This window comes from Perna viridis, chromosome 12 (assembly GCF_037379345.1).
Source record: "Perna viridis isolate PV_CMFRI_1.1 ecotype Kerala chromosome 12, ASM3737934v1, whole genome shotgun sequence".
Classification (NCBI taxonomy): Eukaryota; Metazoa; Mollusca; class Bivalvia; order Mytilida; family Mytilidae; genus Perna; species Perna viridis.
This window is the reverse complement of record NC_142456.1, coordinates 12295710-12321816: the sequence shown is the minus strand read 5'-3', so window position 1 is coordinate 12321816 and position 26107 is coordinate 12295710. Positions and strand designations below refer to the sequence as shown.

Here is a 26107-nt window from a genome sequence, read left to right as displayed (position 1 = left end):
AAAAATAATTTAATAGGATTATTTGTACTGTTAGAAAAGATGTCGACGTTTAATTTGAACTTGGATACAAAATTTGCCTGTCATCTGATCAGTACACAAGGTCATGAACTTTAAACCACCACCGCCCCCTTTTAACCGGACTACTTTTATCTATGAAATAATCATTACAAGTGGTGTGTGTATTGGAATAAATTAATATGAATTTATCATTGTTTTTAAAATTATGAGAAATTTAAGTGATATTTGAATATATTATCTTGAATGAAGAACTTTGGTTTGATTTATGCATAACATAAACTGCTTCATTATTTATTTTACGTAAAAATGTATTCCGATTTTAGTTCGTAAATAGGAATGTGACGATATAACTTTATTTTAAATTCATTTCCATTTTTTTGTGTAACCGTAATAAAATCTTAGACTAGGGATTATCTATATAAAAAGTAATCCATGTGAAGTCATTAAGGATACAACATTGCTTGAGTTCAATATTTAGAAATCTCAGACTTGCTAGGGCTTCGATTAGAAGTTATTATAATATCTTCGATTTTCTAAGTCTTGTATTTTCCGGCAGAATTCTATTCTTTTTCTCATTTTTTTTCAATAAAAACGAAAAAATGCCAACACTATGCTGCCACATTTCCATTGTATTTACAATATACAAGACATCATCAAATGTTTTATTTCAACATCACTAACGTCGTTAGTTACAATGTACATGACGTCATCAAATGTTTTATTTCAACTCCACTGACGTCGTTAGTTACAATATACATGACGTCATCAAATATTTTATTTGAACATCACATACGTCGTTAGTTACAATATACATGACGTCATCAAATGTTTTATTTGAACATCACTAACGTTCGTGTTTTATCTTAATAATACTAAATAATACAAGCATTACTTGACTGAATACTGTTAGATCAAGTTATACAATTGTAAAATATTTTATTCTGTGCTAGAAACTGTCAAAAACTGCATACAGTAAAAACATATCCTTTAAAAATATAATCTACAATTTTTCTAAGGACTTATGAGTTAATTCTACAGTAATAATATCATCTTTATCTTTGGCCCAGTCTTGTACTTCGCCGCGGGCTATACCACCAAATACGACCAATCCTAAAACACAGAATGCTGCACAGACATAAAACACATTCCTCCATTCTTCAGGAGTATCCTACAATAAATATCATACTTTGTGTAAACTACACTGTTGGTGACAATTTCTTATTGCTACTTATGGGTTGCTCTTTTGTTTTGTCTCTAGAGCTTGGTTTCCTTTATCTCCCTTAATATGTAGATGCATTTAATAACAGCAACTAACAACATCAATAATTGACCATGATAATACAAAAACAATCATAAAATGGTTGGTCAAGTAATCAAAGAGTAATTATGGAAACCAAGAATCTAGTGGAAATCAAACTAATGTAATCCAGAGACGGTTATTCCTTAGTAAAGGCATCAACCTTTCATTTAAAGAGTAATCAAGGGAACCAAGGTTATAGCGATAATCAAAAGAATGTAATCCAGGGACAAAAACCAGGCATGGAAAACATACAAACACAATAAGGAACATAAAGTAACTAAAATAATACATACAAAGTAACAAAAGCAAACGAGAAACTTTGACTAAAAAAAAAACTCTGAAAAGGACCAAGATATCGCTAAATTAAACCATAAGGTATTTCCAATGATGAAGTACTGTCTTATAAAATACTCACTTTAACGTTTTCATCATTGCATTAACAAAAGGGATTAGTTCTTTATTTTGAAATGATTTTATGATCAATAAAAGTCCAGCACAATTGGAATAATGAAGTCTCAATAAGTTTACAAAAAACGAAACACCAATCTTTCTAGACAATAGGCATTATCAAGTCCTCTTCACGTTGAGCAAAAACACGTCGTACCAATATGGACAGTATTCAAGACTAGAAATACTGTGAACCAACCGCACTAAAGGATAACTTCACTTGATAAAACCACGAGTAGACTCTTTAATACTATATTGCAGAAGTGGTACTTCCAGTGTCGTTAGTAATATCGTGATGCTTTTGAAATACTTAAAGGTTTACCTCTTTGCATAACAAAAAGGGATTTACTCTTTGAATTTAGCATTCCATTGCTTTAAGAACTAATACTATTGTTAAAAAGGTGCAATTTTTCCTTTTACTTAAACGCGTACTTACGTTAGGAGTTAAGGCCCCTGCAACAATTGGGGCAATCATCCCAGGAAAAGTAGCACAAGTATTTGTAATGCCAAACAATATTCCGGCATATCTAAAATTGATAAGAGCTGTTGAAATGTGAAGAAGGAAAAAAAAACCTTTTTATCGATTTAATGTTAGCATTGATATAGTTAGTACAGGAAATTCACCATGTCCTTGAATAACAATTACTACTACCGAAATCTATCTATGCTGGTTATGTGTTTTGCTCACAAAATTAATATTTCATAACGAACCTGTGCATATTATAAGTATCATAAAATGATTTGTTATTGATAACTGCTCTTGAAATGAAGGTATTGGGCATAGAAATAATAGAATATGATTTCAAAGAGTTGTTCTTTTTGAAATCTATCTATGCTGGTTATGTGTTTTGCTCACAAAATTAGTATTTCATAACGAACCTGTGCATATTATAAGTATCATAAAATGATTTGTTATTGATAACTGCTCTTGAAATGAAGGTATTGAGCATAGAAATAGAATATGATTTCAAAGACTTGTTCTTTTTGGGTTAAAAAAGAATAATATCCAATCTTACTTTGGTGCGAAGTCCACATGATTAACAGCAAGTCCTGACCTTGTAAAACCCATGGACATAACCGATAAAGACAAAAATGCTACAGCCATTCCTCTTTGCTCACATGTTGCAAACCCTGTCGCCACGAGGAACGAGCCAGCACCAATAAAGGCTATAGAATACAACAAAACTAGAAATGATTTCAAGATCGATGAAAGTCCAGCACAATTCGGGGCTATTTGAACGATTAAGTCTCAATGACATTAACGAAGTACAGATGACATTTTTTTCTAGGGCTAAGAAATAAATATACATTGCCGTGTCCACTTCACATTATGCAAGAACACGTTATACAAAACATGGACTGCATTTAAAACTTAAAATACTGTAAACAAAGCACACAAAGGATATCTCGCGTGTCTCCCATGTTATCGGATATGTATAAACAAAGTCATGAAATGGGAAATCTTGTATCCCACGATATGTTATATCTCTATAACGCTGGTCATGATATCGTATTAAATGGCTGTAATTAGCATTTGTAGAAACAGAAATGCACCTTTGGTCAACTAATAATCAATTGCATGTTTTGTATCATGAAAACCTGAAAGTTATTTATATGGAAATACAAAAAATTAGGTTCACAATGGTATCACGTGATAAAAAAAGATATGTAAATTTCAACGAACTGCAAACACATCTTTCGGATAGAAAGATTGTCGTTCTTCGTCAACGAACGACAAAAGCCATAATTTGCGACATAAAACCACAAAAGTCACTAAGGAGAAAATAAAAAATAGGATGTGTCAAGTAAAATATTCATCGAATTCCATTCAGCGGTTTAAATGGTTGTCAGCGGAATGATGACCAAACCAATTTCATCCCGTGTGGTCTATCAAGGACAAAGCCTATGCTTTGCACCAATCATGAGACCTAAAGCAATTCAAATGGAAAAAGACATGTATAAACATAATACGATGTTCACAATGAAATCATGTACGGAATATTGTGTTATAGTTTCATCGAATTTCCATTTTGGACGAGCAAGTTGCGGATCTGGCGTCGGTTTCACAAAAAGTCGTAAGTGTGAAATTGATCTTAACTCATGACGTCACAATGCTATTTTAGTTTATGACGTCATTACTTAGGAACAATTTTACACTTACGACTTTTTGTGAAAGCGACGCCTGAAGATGATTTTCTGTAATGTTCGAATCAAAAGTCACATTGTAAAAAATGCGTGAAATTTTTGCAACTGCTTTCCCTATACTAAACAGGGCGTAGTTAAGTATAGCTCCATCAAATCATGCAAAACTACTATTGGTGATATATGTGTATGCGATGCGTGCATCGTTCATATTGTTTTGAATTAATAATAGACCAGAACACTTCGTACGATTTAACATTACTGTTTTTACTGGTTTAAAAAAGTATGCATAGCTAAAATCCAAGTGTATTCTTCAATAGTGTAGAATGGAAACAATTCTGGTTAAAATATTTGCTACATATGTATCACCAATTTATATATATAATAAAACATTGTAGGATTTGAGCTGATGAATGAATCGCTCGAATGTTTAGTATCATAAATGTTATTGAATTGATTAAAATAAATTATACTTACAAACTGACTGACAGATCCGTCTAGTAGCTCTTGTAGTTAAATATTTTCTAGAACGCAGAAAGTCTGCCAGATTACCAGCACCAAATGACATAATAGCTTGACATAAATATGGAACTGACGTCAAAACACCATTCTGAAATTAAAAATTAAATGCATGATGGGAAAATTGAATCAAATGTTTACACCTTTTCGGTTGTAGACCTAACTTAGGTACCAAATGCGTCGTAACTTACGAGTCGAGCAACACAATTTATGGAGAAGTTTTTATAAAGATAATCAATATGATTTTAACCTATGACATTAGAAGCACGGATAACTCGATTTCAGTCTCACAGGAAGTTATCCTGGTTCCCGGGACTACGTTCCAGGTATTAGCTATTAGCCATATGTGTAACATACTGAATATTGCGATCGGGAACCAGTCTAACATGACACATCTTAATTTTTCTTGCAAATTATCAATAAAAATAAATCCTACTAAATGTAAATCTGTAAAAGGCATATACTCTCAATATATTCAACTTCGCCCTTTTTCGGGTTTCACTTGCCTAATATTTATTTTTTCAATATTTATGTTGAATTTTCTGTAGTACCTGCAGTATGTACAAAAGAAGTAAACAATATCTTGCTCTGGGGACTTTTGTGTATGAAATAAACGTATGAGCACGATGAACAAGCATATGAAACATTTTTAACCATAAATTTTATCTTCACTCTAGGCAATCTCCACTGGGAGGGTCGGTTGGTTGACGCGCGAAAATAGCTCTGTCACTCGAAAATGGTTATTTTTGGCCATTTTTTGCCAATTGTTTCTAGATATGGGGTTCAACAGCACCAAGACAGGAACCAAAGTACATATATCTCACAGCTTGTACCATGTAAAGGCCACTGAAGCCAAATAAGGTTCATTACAGTCACGAGTGGGAGATCAGGGTTCCCCTAAATGGTCACTCGTGAAAAAATGAGGAATATTTTGGGCTAAGTTTGGCCTAAAACCGGACGAAACTAATACAAAGGGTCCACATTAGTAATAGTGGCGAAAGACATTTTTCTTATTTAGATTGCAGGCAAAATAAAGCTTTATAGATTAATCTGCCGTGGCGAGGGGCCAAGATACTTGACATAACACAAACAGAACCAATGAAGAGAAAACAGAGCCCAGCCCGGATATATCCGGGCTCCGCACGACAAGGGTTAATAGTACACCTCCATTTAGATGTATTTTCATGCATATTATTTTTCTTTATACTCACACTTTTAATATCAAATTTCAATACACCTTTCATGAATGCAGGCAAACTGGTCAATAGAGTATAATTTGTCCAGTTATTACAAAAATGAGCTGTTGCACAAGCTATAAGGGCAGGCGATTTAGCAAATTCTAACCATGGGATTTTGTCAACCTGTAAAGAAAAAATCTAAATTAAAATTTGATATATGGAAATAACCTCAATCACGTGGTGCACACTAAATAATCAATATTTTCAAGTGTGCACCACGGACATTGAGTTTTTCTGTCAAATAGACCCAAAAAAGTATAACTGTCATTCTTTATGATTTAATACTAGTATCAATATTTAAGGAGAAAATCAGGTAAAAAAAATGATGACGTCACAGTCACATTACAAAATTTGGTCTATGAAATGATGGACAAAATTTTTCATCCAATCAGAAAGCCTGTTAGTAGACATCTAAAATTAATTTATTAAACAAATAACAATGATTATCAATGTATCATGTGTAATGAATTTCGGCAATATGAAGATAAAATTACTTCTCTCTAGCACTATGCCAAAACGTCATAACATCAATCAGCTTATCACAATAGCAATAATTTTTTTAACAAATCTAAATGAATAAAAAGGATAATCATTGGCTGTCGTGAAAAACCAAAATATAATTAATCCAGCAAAGAACGCTTGTATTGCAAAATGAGTTTTCACAAAGTATTTCAATGATTCCACTCATTAGTTTTACTTGAATAATTGCCGTTAAACTAATTATTACTTCTAAAGCACATTTTTATAATTATTGCATACTTTAAAGTCTAAATTATTCATTTCACGAAAGATGTAACTCGTGCACGGATCCAAGTTAACGCACTCGTGATCATATATTTTGGTAATTCACTATTTCCGATTGACTATTCTGTAATTATAAACTCACACTAGACACACTATACTTGTGATCCCGATACCTTTATAAAAAGGTTTGGAAAAAATGAAATTTCCCATTAAAACGACAAATTGTATAACGCCAATAAAAACCAAAAATATATAACCTAAAAAACTTACACAAAATTCAATTTTAAAAGTATTTTGAGTCGTTTTAATTTAGCAATTTGTTTTTCTTTAAAGTGCTGTTTGACTAATCAAAGCGAAAAACAGAAAATTGTAAAGTTGGTTACCCTTTTCGATGTATCATACTCAATAACACTGTTGATGTAGTCTTTTTCAGCTTCAGTTATCCAAGGATGTTCAGCAGGTGTGTCACGTGTAAGGACGAACCAAAATATTACCCATATCATTGTCAGACCACCTGCCATAACAATTCACCATTGAAATCATTATTATAAATTTTACATGTACTTCAGGATTATACAAAATGTCATTGTGGTATATATCATACAAAAGACAAAAATCGTATGTTAAAGAACGGCGGAGAAGCAACAACTAAGAACAGACAATTATTGTAAACAATTATTGTATAATTTAAGTGCAAGACATGTGGAAAACTAAATCTAATATTGACAACTTGCACTCTTCCTCAAACTGTAAGTTTGAGACAGGTGCTTCGGTATGATGGGTTAAGTGAAATAATTTAAACTATTACCTGTAAACTACTCACCAGTTATATAAAAGATTGAACCCCAACCATTATCAAATCCGTATTTACACAGGAAACCAGAAGATGAAAATGTCGCAATGTTTCCAAGAGTTGTCCCTGAAGTGTGTAACATCAGCAAAATATATAGCAATTAGATTAAATTGCATTTATAACACAGTCATTGGCTTAAACAATTTATTTGCATATTACTTATTTCTGTATGACCATTACATGTTTCGAGATTTCTTTTTACGCCATTAATTATCAACTCGCTTTAACCTGATACAAAAAAACTTCGTATTAAAAAAACATTCCATTTACTAATATTACATTATGTTTGAAAACCTGTAACTTGCCTAAAAACAAGAATGCACGTATTTCTTCAGTAGATACATTACATTTCAGAGTATCTCTATCTATTGACTTTGTTTCATTCAGTAAAATCACAATTGAGGGAAGCTTAAAAACACGTAAACGTTTTACAAGACATATGACGGTAATGTCACAGAAATTGAGTCTAACGTACAAAAAGAAAACGTTTTAGTAGACGTCATTTTGACCACGAATTGTAAACCTTTCAAACAAATTTTAAGGTCAATAATACACATGTATATATGTCAAAATTTTGGACTATATATCTATTATTTCATACTTGGATCGTTTCAATAGATTTAGTAATATTACCCATAAAAGTGAAGGTCACTAACTTGCTTCTTTCAAGTGGTGGAGCCCAACGTCCCCACATAGACTGCATACATGGAAATACCACTCCCTTGAGGAAAACAAATTTTTGTATCCAACAGGTATTTTTTACAGGATTTCGTGAACTTAACATTTTATGATAAATTTGGATGATTCCTTAAATTTTTCGTAACATTTATACATTTTCCTATAACGATATATCACGCCTAATTACTAAAACACGATTGAAAAATATCACAATGTTCAAAAATTTTAAAAAAATGCAGTTTTACTTGTCGTTGTCTGACTTGTAAAGTACAATGAATGTCTATCATACACCTTATAATCCGTTTATCTCCATTTAATTTAAGTATTAAGGATATATGATGTTTGCTTGAATAAATGTGAATAAATTCCGGATTTCCATTCAAAATTTGGTAAACAAATATAGATCATCTAAGTTCAATCAAAACCCTTCGATATTTTACTTACTGTTGCTAACCCCAATATAGCCCGTAGGACATATACTAGTATGACATTAGTCCTTGCACACACTGGCAGCAAAATAGTGCTTAGGGCTGATATGGCCATACACACGCCCCAGACACGTCTACCACCAAACCTGTCGGCTAGCCAGCCTCCTGGTATCTGGGTTATAAGATATCCATAGAAAAAAGAGGCCAGTATTGACGATCGAATACTTTTGTCCCAGTCAAACTCGGCTTTCTGTGAAATGAAGAAATCAAGTTGCAAGATGATAACTTCCATCCATCTGAGGAAAACATCCCACAATTTACCACATGAGCCATTACACTAATCAACAGCCTGTTTTCTCTTCAGAGCATCTTAGCCGTAGACATGCGTGTTTTTGTGGAAAATAAATCATTTAATGGTCGTGATTTAATACGACATTTGATATAAAAAAAATATACCTAGATAAATTCTTGTCCCAAAGCTTACCGCCTCATGTTATCCCAGTCTCTATACGACAATTAAATGTTAATAACAAACACAAATAGAAAGAAAGTGGTATCAAGTAGAAGTATAGTAGAATAATGTTACCCTTCTTTGTATAATGGTCAACTTTTTCATCACCTTGTGCACCTATGCTTTGAAATGAAAAGTGCGCCACCACTTCAAATTCAATAAAAAACATTGAAATTAAGGGTTTAAAACAAAACTTTTACTAGTACATTATGTACAGTATCATAAACTACATATACCTCATTAAATGAGGTGATGTCTCCATCCATTTCACCACATGGACTCGATGAGTTTCCAACATCAACAGTAGATACATTTGGCATTCTAACCATGCAAACGATAGCTACACTAAGATTTACCCGCACAGCGTAGGTAAAGGCAATACCAAAGAATGCAGCATAGGCCAAGATCCATCGCTGAGAACAACAGCATGGAACATCTGTATAAGGATAAGTATTTATTAAACTCAAACATTGTGAATAAATATTGTACCTCTACATAACCCAATGATGTATAAAAGAGAATTCGCAGTAATTGACCTTCCCGTGCATATCATACAAACTTAGTTAATATTGTGATGAAAGGGAGACCATCCTAGTATAGTACATTGAATAAACAAAATGTTTTTATGTCACCAGTGCTAGATATTTACGTTACGTCAAACAGTCATTCACTAAAACTAACAACATTATCTTGCGTTATTATTCCTCGCATTTTTTCTATCATTCTAAAATTTTATCTCTTCTTTGATATTTTAATGCAGTTTTTTTAGCAAATCAAGTCAATTCATCTTCAAGATAAATGATAATTTACAAATTTGTTGTTTATATAACATTGCTGAAGAGACCCATCAATTCCCGTTTTGAGAAACTGCATCTATATTTTTAACTGCTTACTCTAAATTGCTTACCTTTTGACGATTCCATTGTTAAGGTTCTCTTTAAATCAAAAGCCTTACGAAACTACATTTAATGTATATATAACAAGAGCAGCAAAAATTCGTCATTCCTCCAGGTAAAAGTACATACATCAGATGGATGAGCACTTAATAACATTCTTTAACCGGATTTTTATTGTTTTGAAAGATGCGGTTAAACATAATTGGTATGCTTTACATGTTACTTGTTAAGTATTGTTATATTTCCGCCAATAAAATTGTAAATATGTATATGAGACGCATTAACTATGTCAATGATTTGGATTTTGAGCGAATTCAAAATCGCTCATTCCGTATATTTAGTTTATTTAAAGTTATAAAATGCTTGTGATGTATTTTTCTATTTTTTTAAAGTCTAGTTCAAATTGATTTTATTCTTATAGGAAAAATGCAAAAAAATATCTTCATATTGTGAAAATGTTATTTGAGAAAAAGAGATTGAAATCTTCTTCAAATCAAAAGTTCAAAAACACAAACAAACCAATAACAATCTGTTATCTGTGAATACAATTCTATTCATTTGTCATAAGTCAAACGTTATTCAATATATGTCAAATAGATATTCATAATCCATGGACAAAAATGTCAACAATTCTTTGAAAACAAATATGACCAATCCATGTTTTAGGAAATAACCATTATATTAAATGATATCAATCATCCTCGATCAAAGACAACAACCATCAACGTGCAAATACGTTAATCATTAATATGCAAAGACTCGTACCATCAATAAATAAAGATATCCACACTCCATGACAACAGATATACAACATCAATTGTCAGGGACTTTAACCAACTGTGGAATACATTTTTTGTAAAACATCATCGATCCATATGCGACGAAATCAACGACGGATGGACAAAGGCATTAATCATAAATTATACAAAGGCATCAACAATAAATAACAATGAACAACAAAATTAACTATTAATGGTCTACGGCATAACCGATCAATTGACAAATACATCAACATTCCATGGTCACATACATCACTTCAATTATTCACTGACAAATATACTAATCATCAATGTATAAAGGCAGCAACTATAAAATTTATAAAAAAAAACACAAATTACCAAAGTATAAGGCATTGGCAATTAATGTGTAAGGCATTAACAACAAATGTATAAAGACATCAACCATCAGTGTATAAGGAAATCAACTATCACTATATTAAGACATCAACCATCAATGTATAAGGAAATCAATCATTAATGTTTCTAGACATCAACCATTCATGTATAAAAACATCAATCATCAATGTATCAAGACATTAACTATCAATGTATGAGGTCATCAACCATTAATATATAAACACATCAGCCATCAATTAATAAAGACATCAACCATCAGTATATGAACACATCAACCATCAATTAATAAAGACATCAACCATCAGTATATGAACACATCAACCATCAATTAATAAAGACATCAACCATCAGTATATGAACACCTCAACCATCAATTAATAAAGACATCAACCATCAGTATATGAACACATCAACCATCAATTAATAAAGACATCAACCATGAATTAATAAGCTATCAACCATTAATATATCAGACATTAACAGACATTTAAAAAACTAATTTTAGGTGTGTTTGATTGTTTAGTATTTTTTCGACATTGGCCAGATTAAAAAGGAGGATTGAGATTAACCCGTCGAATGTTTTTTCCACTTGTCCCAAATTAGGAATTTCTGGTCTCTGTATGTTTTGTTTTGATTTCATTTTCAGCTTACTTTATGTTGCTACAGTATATAAGGGCAACTATTTCTCTGTACCTGTACAGTATGCTTTTTGGGGGCCGAGGGGGTTTCCCAATCGTTCATTGATGACCCATGGTTGGCTTTTAGCAGACATTTTTTTCATTCCGGTGGTGTAGTTGTCTCTTTGACATATTCACCATATCCATTTCGTTATATTAATCCTCAATTTTTTAAAACAGTTACCATCTCTGTGTAAAGGAATCAAAAATATGTGAAAAAAGCCATAGAAAATTCATGGACAAAGTCAACAACAGTTTACGGACTAGCCATCAACAAATAATGAACAAAGTTATCAACAATTTACAATTAACAATCAATGGACAAACCCACCAAAATTATGGACAAACCCACTAACAATCAATGGACAAACCCACCAAAATTATGGACAAACCCACTAACAATCAATGGACAAACCCACCAAAATTATGGACAAACCCACTAACAATCAATGGACAAACCCACCAAAATTATGGACAAACCCACTAACAATCAATGGACAAACCCACCAAAATTATGGACAAACCCACTAACAATCAATGGACAAACCCACCAAAATTATGGACAAACCCACTAACAATCAATTGACAAAGCCATCAAAATTTAGTGGATTAATCCAGTGACAGGGACCAGACATGGAAAACAGACATACACAACAAAGAACATAAAGTAACTAAAATAATACATACAAAGTAACAAAAGTAAATGAGCAACTCGGCAATGGACAAAAGCGTAAAAAATGAATGAACAAATGCATCAACTACTATAGATAAATCAGATCGGTTATTCCTTAGTAAAGGCATCAACCTTTCATTTAAGAAACAAATTTAAAAGCAAGGTATATACACCGAAACACGCGGAAATTAAAAAAAATGCTATATAGTTATTATCATTTATACAGACAAAGTACGGGTGTTTGCTGTCACTTCTTTAATAAGCGTGTGCTCGATCGCTGTTTATGATTGTCAATAACAGCATCGGAACAAAAGACTGTACCTAAAAAAATTCATTTTCTAATTTTACCTTGTAGTATTGTGTCTTGTATGAACGGCTCTTTGACCTTTTCTTTTTCTGACATTTTTCAAACCCTCATCTGTTGTTGCAGTGCAGTGTATTCAGTAAATGTATCTGGTTAGGTGATTATTCATGTCACGATTTCTGATTAAAATAATGTGTCAGTCAATGTAAGAATCAGGCAGTTGGTGAAACATGGTATGTAAAAATCCATAATTGTGGTAATGTAATTTGACTATTTGCACCATCAGAATCAAGGAAAACAGATTTTCAATATCAGGTGTTACAATTTTTTTGAATCGCACTGAAAATGAACATTTCAAGGGCACATAACACTGTCAAAAACCTCATTTTTCTAAGATTCTATTAAAAACATTCGGCACAGAGCCAATGATGCAAAGATAAAACAATGGTCTTTTTAAATAAAGTATCCTTGAGTGGTTTTATATTGTCAGTTCGGTGGGTTTTTAACATGAATGTTTCCGATTTTTCCCACTTTGCCTGATTTTTACCAACATTTACACTTAAGTGAGTACAAGTTTGCACGTATCCTACACTATCATCTACGGTTGTACAAAGATTAAAATTAATAAATTAAAATGCTATTTGGGTGCTTGTCTACATGCATGTACATATAATACAAAACAAAAACAATGTTTAATGCAATGCATTCAATCAGTCATGCTTTAGAAAAACGTTATACTTTATTTGAAAACGATAATACTTATTTCTTGCTATATTCATGGTAACGTCAGAAAGCTGGCAGAACAAAATTAAAGAAATGAATAAAAAATAAAATAAAGGTTACCCCCTCCCCTTGTATGTTAACTTCTTTTCGATTAAAACCGGGATCTCGAAATTAACACTTTACGTACAACTAAATCACACCATTTTACAACAATAATGCAAAGTTTTAACTTTAATTATTTAAACCTTTCACTTTTAATACATCAGCACCAACAAGATGTCAGTTTCAATTCTTTAGTACTCAGATCGGCATGTCTAATAACTAGATGTATTTTGAAACTATTCAGTTATATGAGAACTAATTGTCGTAGTCATAATGTGATCGAACGCTATGAATTTCCTATCCCGTAGGGATACGCTATGTTTAGTTATATTTCCCGTCTTACATAATCGACAACCACCCAAACTTGACATGAACCTTGACATGAACTTGCCTTTAATAATGTTAAATGGCAGAGAACTTCCATACCTTTCCGGCGCACAAGACTTTTAATGGAGTTCATATCGCAAGTGCAATAGTTTTTCTTTTTCGTGTAATTTCCTTTTATTCTGTTGTTTTATTCAGTAGTATTTATTATGTATTTCTATCTAAGTTTTGTTTTACTTTCATGTCTTTAAATTCTTTATTTTTCTTCCGATTAAAAAATATTTTCACATGAGCTTTAAAAGAGTAATCAAGGGAACCAAGGTTAAAAATTGCCATATGCTGTAGGCCTGTTTATTGAAGAATTTTGAAAAATTCTTTAATATAGTCATTTGTTATTTAGTCCCAACCTAAGACTCAGTAACTATATAGCAAACTGTATAACGTTTATTTATTCGCGTCGTTAGTTTAAAAACATATTGGCCTAAAATACTATTACAAAATTATCTGCAAGTACTTAAAATCTACTATATTAAATGATGTCGAAAAATACCTCCATTAAACGGACATAAGACTCGATAAGTTAAATGTTATTCAGAAATTCTGTAAATTTTGTTTTGTTTTGTTCGTTGTCAACATCGAATCAGTAGCCAAAACAGCATAGACGATATGAACGTTAAACAACTAAAAGAAATGGAACAACGAAACAACTTCATATTTTGTAAATGTATTCACTCATATATAGTATACAATACATGAATCTATAAGGTTGTTTATGTGGACATCGTTTTATGATTTAATTTCAGAAGTAACACGGTTTTTGATTGGATATAAAAATTGCTTTATCATCTCAAATGCCGAATTTTATAATGACTGTGACGTCATCAGTTTTTAAAATGATTTACTGGATAAATTTTGGTACTTAAATTAGATTATAAGGCTATCCGTGTGTGATAGAGAACAGATAATGTAGCAAGCTCAAAACAGCGTCTGAATTTTGACGCTCACACTATAAGCTGCAGACAGCTCTCTCCCACATTTCAAGACTCCGTTATTTCAAATATCCAATTGTCATACATCGTCTCATTTGAGAGCTGTCCGAGAATTTCAGAAGAAATGTCTGCATCGAAAAGTAAAAAGGAAAACCAATGTCTGCCGCTATGTGGGACTTGGCTTGACTGTAGCTTCTTGTTCTAAATCTATCCGAATTCAGCTGATCAGGCCGTTACTTCATGCCATTTTCCGGTATGTTTCCTGTACTTTACTCTTCTTTTTTGTAATGAATATGTATTTAATAACAGAATGTCTAATTACGATATATGTTTGGCCAAATTATCCATCAAAATCTCAGATTTCAATTCAAATAAGGGTATGGGGCAAGGCTATAAGATGAACAAACTCAAAATCATTTTCTTAGTTTTTCGGTTTAGTTTTTACACTAAGTTCTATGGTCATATCTTTATCTTTAGCCCACTCTTGTACTTCACCTCGGGCCATACAATCAAATACAACCAAGCCTGAAATACAGAATGCTGCACAGACGTAGAACACGTTTCTCCATTCTTCTGGAGTATCCTATAAAAGAAATATCAAGAAGAGAACAAAATAGATAAATACAAATTCTGAGTTTTGTTTAGTTTTAAACCTACGGAAGCCCCTAGGCTGTACAATAGGAAGTTATTTCTTAAAACCCAACCGTAGCCCTACTGTAGTGTGGTTAAGAATTAATTTATGGTTGATGGTTTCAGGTTGATACGGACGTCAAGAGTCTCTCTATCTCTCTCTCTCGCTGCCCATTTTTTATTAGTTTTAAAATATTCTTTTTTCATGAAGAAGTGCATTATATGCAAACAGTGCAACTATACATTGCTTTTATTCTTAATTTTGGTTCAGTGTGTTTTATCCTGTGTTTTGTTTTCATTACAAATATGAATATACAGTGGAATTAATATGTTCTTCTACATATGTATAAAATTGCGACTATCAAAACCTGTTAGTGACATTTTATGTGTAAGGGCTCATCTTAGTCATGTTTGTTTCCTAAATATGAAATTCTGAAATTAAATTATGAGGAAGACGGATGTTGGTTCAATTTACCCTTTTAAAATTTAACTAAAATATTTTGAGCTAATCGTTCGCATTCTTGATAAATTGACTTACATTTGGAGTTAAAGCACCTGCAACAATTGGCCCAATCATTCCTGGCAGTGTAGCAAACGTATTAGTTATGCCATATAATATACCTGCATACCTTGATAATATGAATTGGATTATTGATTAAACTAAACAAAAATAAACACATATATCGTGAATCCTGTCTAAACCATACACTGAAAAACTGAAAATTTGTATATATACTTCTAAAAGTCTATTATAATATGTTTTCATATTTTTTAAACTATAAGAGCAAGCGCTTGTCTTAACACACAATCTCTACAGTGCAAAAAGTTCAGACAAGCTTCAAAGTTTATGTTCAACGGTCTCAATACTTTCCACAATGTATATTATTACTCCAAACATTCCATAGACAGTTTATGGGTATACAATATATAAAATCTTAAAGTTGATATGTATGCCTAGAAACAAAAATATTTATGTAACAATTTACATTTTACTAATTATAATAGAAAATCATATGTATACACATATACAAATTTTCATTTTAAATACATGTATCATACATATCGCTAAGATGCTCGTGCTCGTTAATGTCTTTTACAAAAAGTATTAAATCGCACTTTGTTATCGATTTAAGAACGATAAAACCTGCATTTAAGAAAAAAAAACTTTCTTTGTGATAAAGTTCTGAATAACCAAAAGCGGTATTGAGTGATCACTGTGTAAGACCAAAGCATTTAAAAAACAATCAAGTCTGAGAATATTATTAACAGCCATGGTAACTCCAATCAAAGTCTTTGAAATTGATGACGTCACAAACAGTTGAGAACGTTCTAATTCTTTAGTATTTTTTTTATTAAAAATTGTGGCGTAAGGCCCTGGCCTTTTTTTTAAACTTAAGTCTGAAAATATCTAACATCCATGGTAACTCCATTCAAAGTCTTTGAAATTGATGACGTCACAAACAGTTGAGGATTCTCCCAAAGTAAGTATGTTTTTTACGTTTTGTGGTGCTTTGGGCTGGTATACATTGAAAAGGGACGTTTACTTTAAACTTACTTCGGTGCAAAGTCAACATGGTTTACAGCGTATGCTGATCTACTGCAACCCGTTGACATAACTGCAATTGATAAAAAGGCAACAGCTAATGTTCTTTGATCACACGTAACGAAGCCAGTAGCAACCAAGAATGTTCCAGCACCAATAAAAGCTATAATATACATAAAAAACAAGTCTAAACCGAACCACTATTCGACTTAAAAATCGAATCAATTTAGACAGGTGTTCGATTACCAAATTTCATAGGATTTGCTCTTAATACTTCTTATTCAAAGCGAGGATATCTGGTATATAGTATATAGTAAGAACTGCACAGTTTCAATCTTTTCAAAAATATGCATTGAATTGCATTGTGTGTATTCAATTTATGATAGTAGTGATGCTGAACGTGTAGTAATTCAAAGCCATATGTACCTAATTAATATAGCACATAATACAAAACGCTTAATTGTAGACTTTTATAAAGTTTTTGCCTTTACCTTGTTAGATTATATCTAATGACATATAATAATAAAATCAGATTTAATGATACAAACATGTAATTCTTGAAAGATTTAACGCATGAAAATTTCATTTCGCTTGAGGACCATTGCAGTACTAGCTGCTCCGGTGGTGTAATATATATTTTGCCAGATTTGTTTTGGACTTTACTTGATTATGGATCGGAATAGTGTTTGGTAATTTTGTTGATACCTTATTTTCGAAAATCAAAATATGCTCCGAAATGCCGTAAGGTTAAAGCTGTTTAAGTGATGTGATAGATACTTACAAACAGATTGAATTATCTTCCTAGTTGCTCTTGTAGATAAATATTTCCGAGAACGGAGAAAATCGGCAATATTTCCCGCAGCAAAAGACATTATCCCTTGGCAAATATACGGGACGGAAGTTAAGACGCCATTCTGTAATTATATAAATAACACAAAAATACATAACTCAAACTGTTTATGATGAAATATGGTTCGGTAAGAAAACTATGTTTCGTTGGGACTTTAATCATACTTTTTAGAAGAATCAAACTAATATTAAGCCCTGTCAACCCATTTTTTAATATTGTATATACATGCAGAATACTTCAAAATATCATTATATGGAGAGTGTAACCTCTAAATCTAGACCTTAAATGAAATAAAAGCCTGTCGAAACAAGACACTTTTTGAAGTTCTTTTTTTATCAGGTTGAATGTATTTTGAAGATGGGAAAACCGAACACCTGTCTGAACCAAACAAATTCTACTGTCCGAAATTTTTCACTTAAATGTATATTTATATATGTACTGAAATTTCAATTTGACCAAAATAATTTCAGAGGGCAACCAATGCACTAAGTAACTATAATACAATGGGCGACATACGAACGCAAAAGCATATATGTATCTTCTAGAAACATGGAACATAATAACAGAATAATGTCTCATGTTTACTGAAAGAAAAATCAAGGGATCCAACTGAACTTCTATACTGAAAATAGTGTGATCTCGACTAAACGAGCCTCTGGGATGTTATAATTTTTTTTATACGTGTTGTATCAATACAATAGCTCTGGCTATCGGTAATGCAATACATTGTTCATGTTCACGTGACCGGCGATCGTAGTAGATCTTGAAAAAAATAATGAACGATTTGTTTTGCAATTTCATTAATGCACTAAAATGAGGTTCCAAGACACATCCGGTATGTACTTACATTTTTGATATTGAAATGCAACACACCCTTCATAAATGCAGGTAAACTAGTCAGTAAGGTGTACTTTGTCCAGTTGTCACAAAAATGAGCAAATGCGCACGCCAGTAAGGCTGGAGATTTCATGAATTCCATCCATGGGAATTTGTGTTCCTGTAGATATGAAAAAGTTACTTATCATTTGAAAGACATGACAACATTACTACTTTGCTCCAAGATACAGAGTAATCAGACAATATATAAGCCATATATATTGTCCTTGATGCGAATTGAGTACCTAATGCAGGAGATTTCTAGACTCAATAATGGGTACTTAATACTGGAGATTTCCAGGCTCAATAATTATAACTGTAACAAAAACATGTTATTAAGTGTTTTGAAGAGATTGTAAAGCGATGTCGTGCTCTTACCAGTTCCACTTGCACCTCATTTAACTAAATTATGATTCGATACATGCCAAATGTTGTAACCCTTACCCTTTTGGATGTATCATATTCTATAACACTTGTTATGTAATCCCTTTCAGCATCAGATATCCATGGATGTTCTGAAGGCGTGTCTCTTGTCAATAGGAACCATGCAAATACCCATATGAATATTAAACCACCTGAAGTAAAAGAATCAAGTGTTAGTCACAGTAACAATCAGGCAGTAGGTGAAACATGGTATGAAAAAAACTATCATTGACTATTGTACCATCAGAATCAAGGTAAAAAGACAAGATGTCCCATATCAAGGTGGACCATTGAGTCACAATTTAATTGAAATGCACTAAAAATAAACATTTTCAAACATTCTATGGGAAAATTTCTGCGCAAAGCCAGCGATGTAGAGATCATATAATAGTCTTTTTAAATAGAAAAAAGCATCCTTTGTCAGATTGGTGGGGTTTTGACATGCATGTTTCTGATTTTTCCCTTTCTGCCTGATTCTTACAAACACTTATACTAAAAATTCAAGTGAACCTATTCCAAACTGCAAATTTTCTATTAAGTCGGAAACGAGACTATCAATTAATGGAAACTATTTGTAACCAGAATAGCTTCGACAATCGTATTAGCTAAATGAAGAAAAAAGTTGAAAGGTTTTAAATATTTCACATCAAGTAAGATTACCATATAAGAAAGGGATACAACAGAAAAAAAAACTTGATTTTTAAGTAACGTTAAAATTTGGAATTTCACGTACGATAAACAGAACTAAGAAATGACAGCGATAACTTATTAATAGAACTACTTTACACAGACATTGTAAGATATACAAAGAAAAAAATACGCTTTATTGTCTGCATATTAACAACCATAAATCAGACATTTAAAAAAAAGAATTTTAATAAAACTACATGGATTAGGACAGTAAATATCCAGGGACAACGAAAAGACACAAAAGTAAATATTAAGCAATCCCGATTTCACTAAAACGGGGCATTGCAGCAGTAGTGCAAACGAAACGCCACGTCGAGTTGTTGATAAAATATCACTTCTTCCGTCGTTGAAAAAAGGGAAATCAAGGAAAAACTACATGTATGACACAGTGAACAAATAGATTCTCATGGTGAAGTTGGGTGCACCATAACGACCACGAGTACATGGTGACGGCCGTAAGACGTGTGAAGTGATGATTTTAATCTTGGATAGAAAAAAGACTCCTATAGATCATGCCGGGACAGTTCTTGACAGGAATAGTTTCTAACAGGGCATACCATGATCAAACACATTTCCAAAGAGTTCTAAGCTAACAGACATGAGATGGTTCCTTGTACTTTACGATGTATTATCGTAGACTACATGTTTAACATTTTTATACATTTAAAAAATTATATATATTCTTTGCTGTTGAATATGTACTTTTATACTAACAAATGTACTTGTTGAATATTTATTTGTATGCTTACCTGTTATATAAAATATTGATCCCCAGCCATTATCAAATCCATACTGACACAGAAAACCGGAAGATGCAAATGTTGTCACAATACCAAATGTCGTACCTTAAAAGGGTAATGTCATGTTTACATAGTCAAAATATTAGACGGCTTTTGTTCTTATCACATCATGTTGTTTACTATAGAATTATTCATATATTCAGATAAACATTGAGTAACTGGTATTAATCAAATTCATACCGTGCATATGCTTAAAATCGTTTGAATGTGTTTTATCTGACAAACTCATTACAATGTATTGCAATTAAATAAATTACTGCAAACAGAAGGTACTTTTACTCGCTCCAAAAAGGTTTTCTAGACGCTGTTCAAATCATGAAGAACGAAATCAAATTATTTAACTACATATGAACCATACATGTACAATTTGCTTTCGAAACACGGATTCTTCTCTCGTCCAAAGACACAATGATGACTCACGTCTGTATTGTTTAAACGGACATTTCATAAGGTTTTAACTAAAGGCTTTAGAGAAAATAATTTGCGCCTTATCCTGTTTTTTCACATAAGGGGAATAGCTTTTAAATATTGTTATCTTAAATATATTATTCATTAGAAGTTAAAAACGGTCTATTCTATATTCATACTATAAACTCAAAAATGAATTTTTATGACGGACGTAAAGTGATAATAGTTGTTATGATAATTGTGTCAGGGTAAGCTTAACAGTAATCTATGTTCATTATCATATTACCCATAAATGTAAAAGTCACCAACTTGCTTCTCTCGAGGGGAGGTGCCCATCGTCCCCACATAGACTGCATACATGGAAATACCACGCCCTTTAATTTATTTATGTACCCGTAAATATATTTAAACAATCATTCAATTTAAATTTGCGCAACGTACGTAAAACAAGATGAAAACAAGGTTTACAGTGCATCAGGTCCTTGTTCTTTATTTGGATGAGTAAAATGGCGATGCAACTTTAATTTTCCATGTAATTGCTTCTTATTGAAATGTGTTGATTGTCATTTATGTCGTGATTTTTATAGATTTCACTATATTTGATCGATCAGCTGAATGATAGATGTGACAGAATAAAATTTTAAAAAAAATAACTATGATAAATCACACTTTAAAGCATTGACCAGTTTAAAATTTGTCAGTATTCAAAGTCATATATCTTTGAAAACCAATGTCAAGGCAATAGCAAACAACAGTAAAATGCCTGTCATGATGGAAAACGTCGTACAATAATAGAAACCCATCAAAGCATGTTTAAATTATCGTACAAAATAATTAATAATGTGTTTGTCAAAAAAAGGGTGCATTATAGATATGCCATTCAAATGTTGATTAAGATTTAACAGATTGCAAAATATTAGTTTCCCAGATTTACACTGATCTTGGAATAACTTACTGTCGCCAATCCAACTAAAACCCTCAGAGCATACACCAATATTACATTCACTCTTGCACATACTGGAATTAGAACAGTACTGATTGCTGATATGGCCATACACACGCCCCAGACCCGTCTACCACCAAATCTATCTGCTAGCCACCCTCCTGGTATAGGAGTAATAATGTAGCCATAGAAAAATGATGCAAGTAGTGAAGACCTGATGCTTTTATCCCATTCAAATTCAGCATTCTATTCAAAAGAATAAACAAGCCTACAGTCATGTTTATGAAATTCACATTGTATATCACTCGAAAATCCTGACATGACGAGTGTTTCCAAACAAACCAAAAACAATTGTCCTACCGGTGCATGCGGTCTTTTTATATATTTAGGTAGCCGTCTTTATGACAAAAACAGACAAGGGAAACCTAAATAATACAATCGTTATATTCCACACTCACTATCGATCTATACATTGTTAGTATTGTGCATAAATTTGGCATTTTTCAAGAGTTATCTTATTTGATTTGGTTTGATATGGTTTTGTCTTATTTGGAAGTGAAATAATGGTTTTCTCAAACGTACAGATCTAAATATAGGAGGGACTATCGTTACGTTAAACTATATTTTATGCAAACCGAAAAAGCATTGTTTGTTCGGAATTGTTTTCTACACCATGAAACACCTCTACCATAGGCAGTGTTGAATTCTACATAGACAGGAACTTGAGAATTCCTAGTTTATTTTGTTTTTGTTTTCGTTTTTTTTTTTTTTTTGCGCATCATATTGTAATTTCTGCTAATTCGTTTATTTATTACTGGTTCAATGATTTTATAAGTTGATTAACAATAACAACTGTATATTTTTTATCGTATTTAGACAAACAATACTTTAAATGTATGTTTCATTACAGTAACATTTGATCGACTCATTCCTAGATTTTTAAGCAACAAATATTAACATTTGATCGACTCATTCCTAGATTTTTAAGCAACAAATATTAATACCTTAAAAAAGAGGGGATTCTCACAGAAAAAAACTGTTAATTGTCAAAATGACTTATAAACTGTCAAGATATTTGTTTCATATACCTTTCAAATGATATCGTATGTACCTCATTGAATATTTTTACGCTTTCTTCCATTTCTCCACAAGAACTTGAAGTGTTTTCATTACTTGCAAGTGAAACGTTTGTCATTTTCACCATACAAACAATGGCCACACTTAGGTTCACCCGTATTGCGTAAGTGAGAGCAGATCCACAAAACGCAGCATAAGCCAAAATCCAGCGCTGTGATAGGCAACATGGTATATCTACAATGAAAATTATAGCTAAAACAAAACGAAACCAAATGGAAGTCAACTCCTGTCGATTAAAAAAGCATTGTAAGATCTTGTCACCTTAATCTTATTTCAGTTCATGCGGAAGTAAAACAAAAGAGATAGAACCGAACACATACATTGTCACACCTTTGGTTTAGTTTTTTTTTTTTAAATGAGTGAACACTTTATATAAATATGCCCAAAAATACCTTCAAGTGTCTTTTTTCCTAAAAACGGCTTCTTGACCTTTTCGATGTCTGTTGATTCCCCCATAACCAAAATCCTTTATCAAATGTACCTATTCTTACTCCTTGTATAAATGATCAATATTCACATCACGGAATACATTGTCCTTTATAAAGTACGAATGAAATAAACAACAAATAACATGCACATTAACATCTTTGATTTCAAAACAGAAAAATATGAAGATACCGACCTCCTCAAACATGAATTTATTTCAGCACCATAAATTACTTTCTTATAGAAGTCTTTAAATCAGTGGTGGAGGTCCGGAAATATTTGAGGAGCTATAGATATATATTTATAGATATTCTGATTTATTAGAAGACCTTTTATAGTTACAATTTTTAGTTATTCCGTGCCTGATAGGGGAAAAACAACATCGTTTTGAAATTTGACAGTCTATCGATTGCAAAATATTATGAGTATTCTTTACAGAAATGCGTTAAGCGAAGGAAACTAATCATCGTCTGACAGGCCATTTTTCCTGTGTTTCTGCCGATTGTACTTTTAGACGCTAATATCATTTAAAAGATTAAGAAAATACCAGAAATATAGAACGTTGACCATCTCCCGGGAGGTATTTCTTAAATACTCTTTCAGTCGCCAATATTGCGAATTTTTGCGCACGTAATTTCAGCACTGTACATTCGTGTATGATTTGCATAATAAAATATTATTATACCACCTTATGTTGCAAATACGTGTCATAGACCCGTCATTTCTAGCTTCATACGGCATCAAAATGTACATCTTATAAACACCATACACATGTGTTCTACGTGTGTTTTTATTTGTACGACAGCGGGAAATTTACATTAGAAAATGAAAAGATCGGTAAGCATTGAACTTTCTGTAATATAGTTGAGAAACATCGTCTCCGAGTTGTTTTGATTGAGAAACATTCGGGTCATCACGATTACGAAGTCATCCCATTTTAAAGCATATCGCAACTTCGCTTGAATTCGTACCGTTTCGGACTTACTCGAAGTTTGCCTATCTTAGTCGATTGAAGAACTGTTGCGTTACACAACAGAGTTCGAAGTTCAAAAGGTTTATTTAAAGTCGGTACATATGAAACATTAGATTATTCTAATAAAACCGACATAAACTTTTAATACCGACACAATAAAGTTCTACAATGTCAAGTATATTTTCGAAAAAGAAATACACTTATTTTGCTAGTAATGTACAAATGTACGATATCAAAAGATGTGAAATAGAAAAAAAAAAGTATAATATCAATCATCTTTGCATAGTCTTCCATAAATCGGTCTAAAATCTTCAAGTTTCAGCCCCAAATATTTATGATTTTTTATTAAAAATTTTGAACCAAGTCCATACAAATATCTAACCCAGGGTTCATAGTAAAAATCAGAAAATTACTGATGATGTTAAATGCAAGCCAAAATCAGTGGCATACAATATTTGACGATTAGCGACTATGGAGACTTCAGTTTTTAATTAATTTTTATATTACACTGTATATATATCTTGCCCAGTTGTTTAAAATGTGCCTATATCTTTTTCATGGGTATTTAGTGATACAGCATAAGCAATTACATCTAGTATTTTTAATTTTTATTTTCAGTTATTTAAAAAACAAACAAATACAACAAAAAGTGAAAAAAGAAGGAAAACGTCAACTTTATCATACATAAAACAAAACAGAGTACAAGAATACAACACAAACATTTCATACACTTTTAATGTTGCTCTTAATAACAGCGTTGACCCTTGAACTCATTTCATTTGAGGAGAACGTTCAGGTATTTATTAAAACCATAAAAATATTGCTACGATTTATGTCTAAATCACATTTCTTTATGAAGACATCGTTGTGCTTGTACGTGCCTGCGCGCTACCTATTTTGAAATGTCAGTTAGAGCACATGTACCCCATCAAATGAAAACACATTAAATGTACAAAAATAAATGATAAATAGGAACACATATTAAACCACACACGTGAATGAATTCCACACACTTGAGTGACAAGTACGTTTAAAGTTTAAATAATAAGCCTATACGAGTATCATTAAAATACACAACGTGTTTGTACTATTCTAATTAATCCACATGCTTTTCATACACCAACATAGACGTTTTCTTAGTTTTGTAATTCAAATTGTAAACTAACCTGTTTCACGTCCCTCACTAAAAGGTTGAAAAACACTGCTTTCTTCCTCTTGAACGTCCATGCCATCATTAGAAAACCCAATGCTTTGAAAACGGGATGTTAAAACATCAAAACCATAACAGGGAGAAATCTTTCAATATGTTTTCGTAAGTTTTCGTCAAACGAAATAATTTTATATCCTTTGGTTTTGAAGTTTAAATATACTTTTAACATGCGAAGTACAACTATTTTTATTGTTTTGGTACACGTGTATTATATTTTATAAGTACTGCATTACATCACCTGTATTAAATAGCAATGCTAAACTTGTCACGCGTGTTAAGTATGCTATGCCCGACTACAGCTAATGAAAATATATACTCCCCAACAAGTTTTATTATTATATACATAACTATAGAGATATGCATTTTATTTATCTTATAAGTAGAAATTGTAATTTTGATTTCTTGAAATGGAGGGGGTTGCAGTGTTATTTTTCTGTGTGCTTAAAGGGGATGTACAGAACTAAAAATAAAAATATGTCGTTTTCTCGATGTATTA

At 32.1% G+C, this 26107-nt stretch overlaps 2 protein-coding genes across 4 annotated transcripts; both read right to left on the bottom strand.

The window, feature by feature from the left end:
- Positions 1 to 666: 666 nt before the first annotated feature.
- Positions 667 to 13001, bottom strand: LOC148601227 (sialin-like). Of its 2 annotated transcripts, none has more exons than XM_088556899.1 (11): positions 12609 to 13001; positions 9115 to 9314; positions 8384 to 8617; positions 7895 to 7982; positions 7232 to 7327; positions 6792 to 6922; positions 5638 to 5787; positions 4385 to 4517; positions 2782 to 2932; positions 2202 to 2292; positions 667 to 1186 (listed from the first exon to the last, which is right to left on the bottom strand). In XM_088556899.1, the coding sequence occupies exons 1-11, from the start codon at positions 12661 to 12663 to the stop codon at positions 1019 to 1021; spliced, it is 1497 nt and encodes a 498-aa protein (XP_088413025.1). In that variant the 5' UTR covers positions 12664 to 13001; the 3' UTR covers positions 667 to 1018. The 2 variants fall into 2 exon arrangements, with proteins under 2 accessions (XP_088413025.1, XP_088413026.1); XM_088556900.1 differs by lacking the exon at positions 12609 to 13001 and adding an exon at positions 9786 to 9963.
- Positions 13002 to 14421: 1420 nt separating this feature from the next.
- LOC148601226 (sialin-like) lies at positions 14422 to 25767 on the bottom strand. Of its 2 annotated transcripts, none has more exons than XM_088556898.1 (11): positions 25568 to 25767; positions 22977 to 23176; positions 21878 to 22111; positions 21209 to 21296; positions 20464 to 20559; positions 19046 to 19176; positions 18573 to 18722; positions 17657 to 17789; positions 16888 to 17038; positions 15871 to 15961; positions 14422 to 15285 (listed from the first exon to the last, which is right to left on the bottom strand). In XM_088556898.1, exons 1-11 carry the CDS (start codon positions 25626 to 25628, stop codon positions 15124 to 15126), a joined length of 1497 nt encoding a protein of 498 aa, XP_088413024.1. In that variant the 5' UTR covers positions 25629 to 25767; the 3' UTR covers positions 14422 to 15123. The 2 variants fall into 2 exon arrangements, with proteins under 2 accessions (XP_088413024.1, XP_088413023.1); XM_088556897.1 differs by lacking the exon at positions 25568 to 25767 and adding an exon at positions 23395 to 23518.
- Between the last annotated feature and the right edge of the window lie 340 nt (positions 25768 to 26107).

What these genes read in the sequence shown, in the direction of transcription:
- LOC148601227 (XM_088556899.1), bottom strand. Translation starts at nt 12,663, where the DNA reads ATGTCAGAAAAAGAAAAGGTCAAAGAGCCGTTCATACAAGACACAATA. An exon ending in AGTGACCTTCACTTTTATGG is followed by an intron (nt 7,328 to 7,894) that starts GTAATATTACTA and finishes TACACACTTCAG; the next exon opens with GGACAACTCTTGGAAACATT. An exon ending in CAGGGGCCTTAACTCCTAAC is followed by an intron (nt 1,187 to 2,201) that starts GTAAGTACGCGT and finishes TATTTATTGTAG; the next exon opens with GATACTCCTGAAGAATGGAG.
- LOC148601226 (XM_088556897.1), bottom strand. Translation starts at nt 23,458, where the DNA reads ATGGGGGAATCAACAGACATCGAAAAGGTCAAGAAGCCGTTTTTAGGA. An exon ending in AATATGATACATCCAAAAGG is followed by an intron (nt 18,723 to 19,045) that starts GTAAGGGTTACA and finishes TCATATCTACAG; the next exon opens with GAACACAAATTCCCATGGAT. An exon ending in CAGGTGCTTTAACTCCAAAT is followed by an intron (nt 15,286 to 15,870) that starts GTAAGTCAATTT and finishes TTTCTTTTATAG; the next exon opens with GATACTCCAGAAGAATGGAG.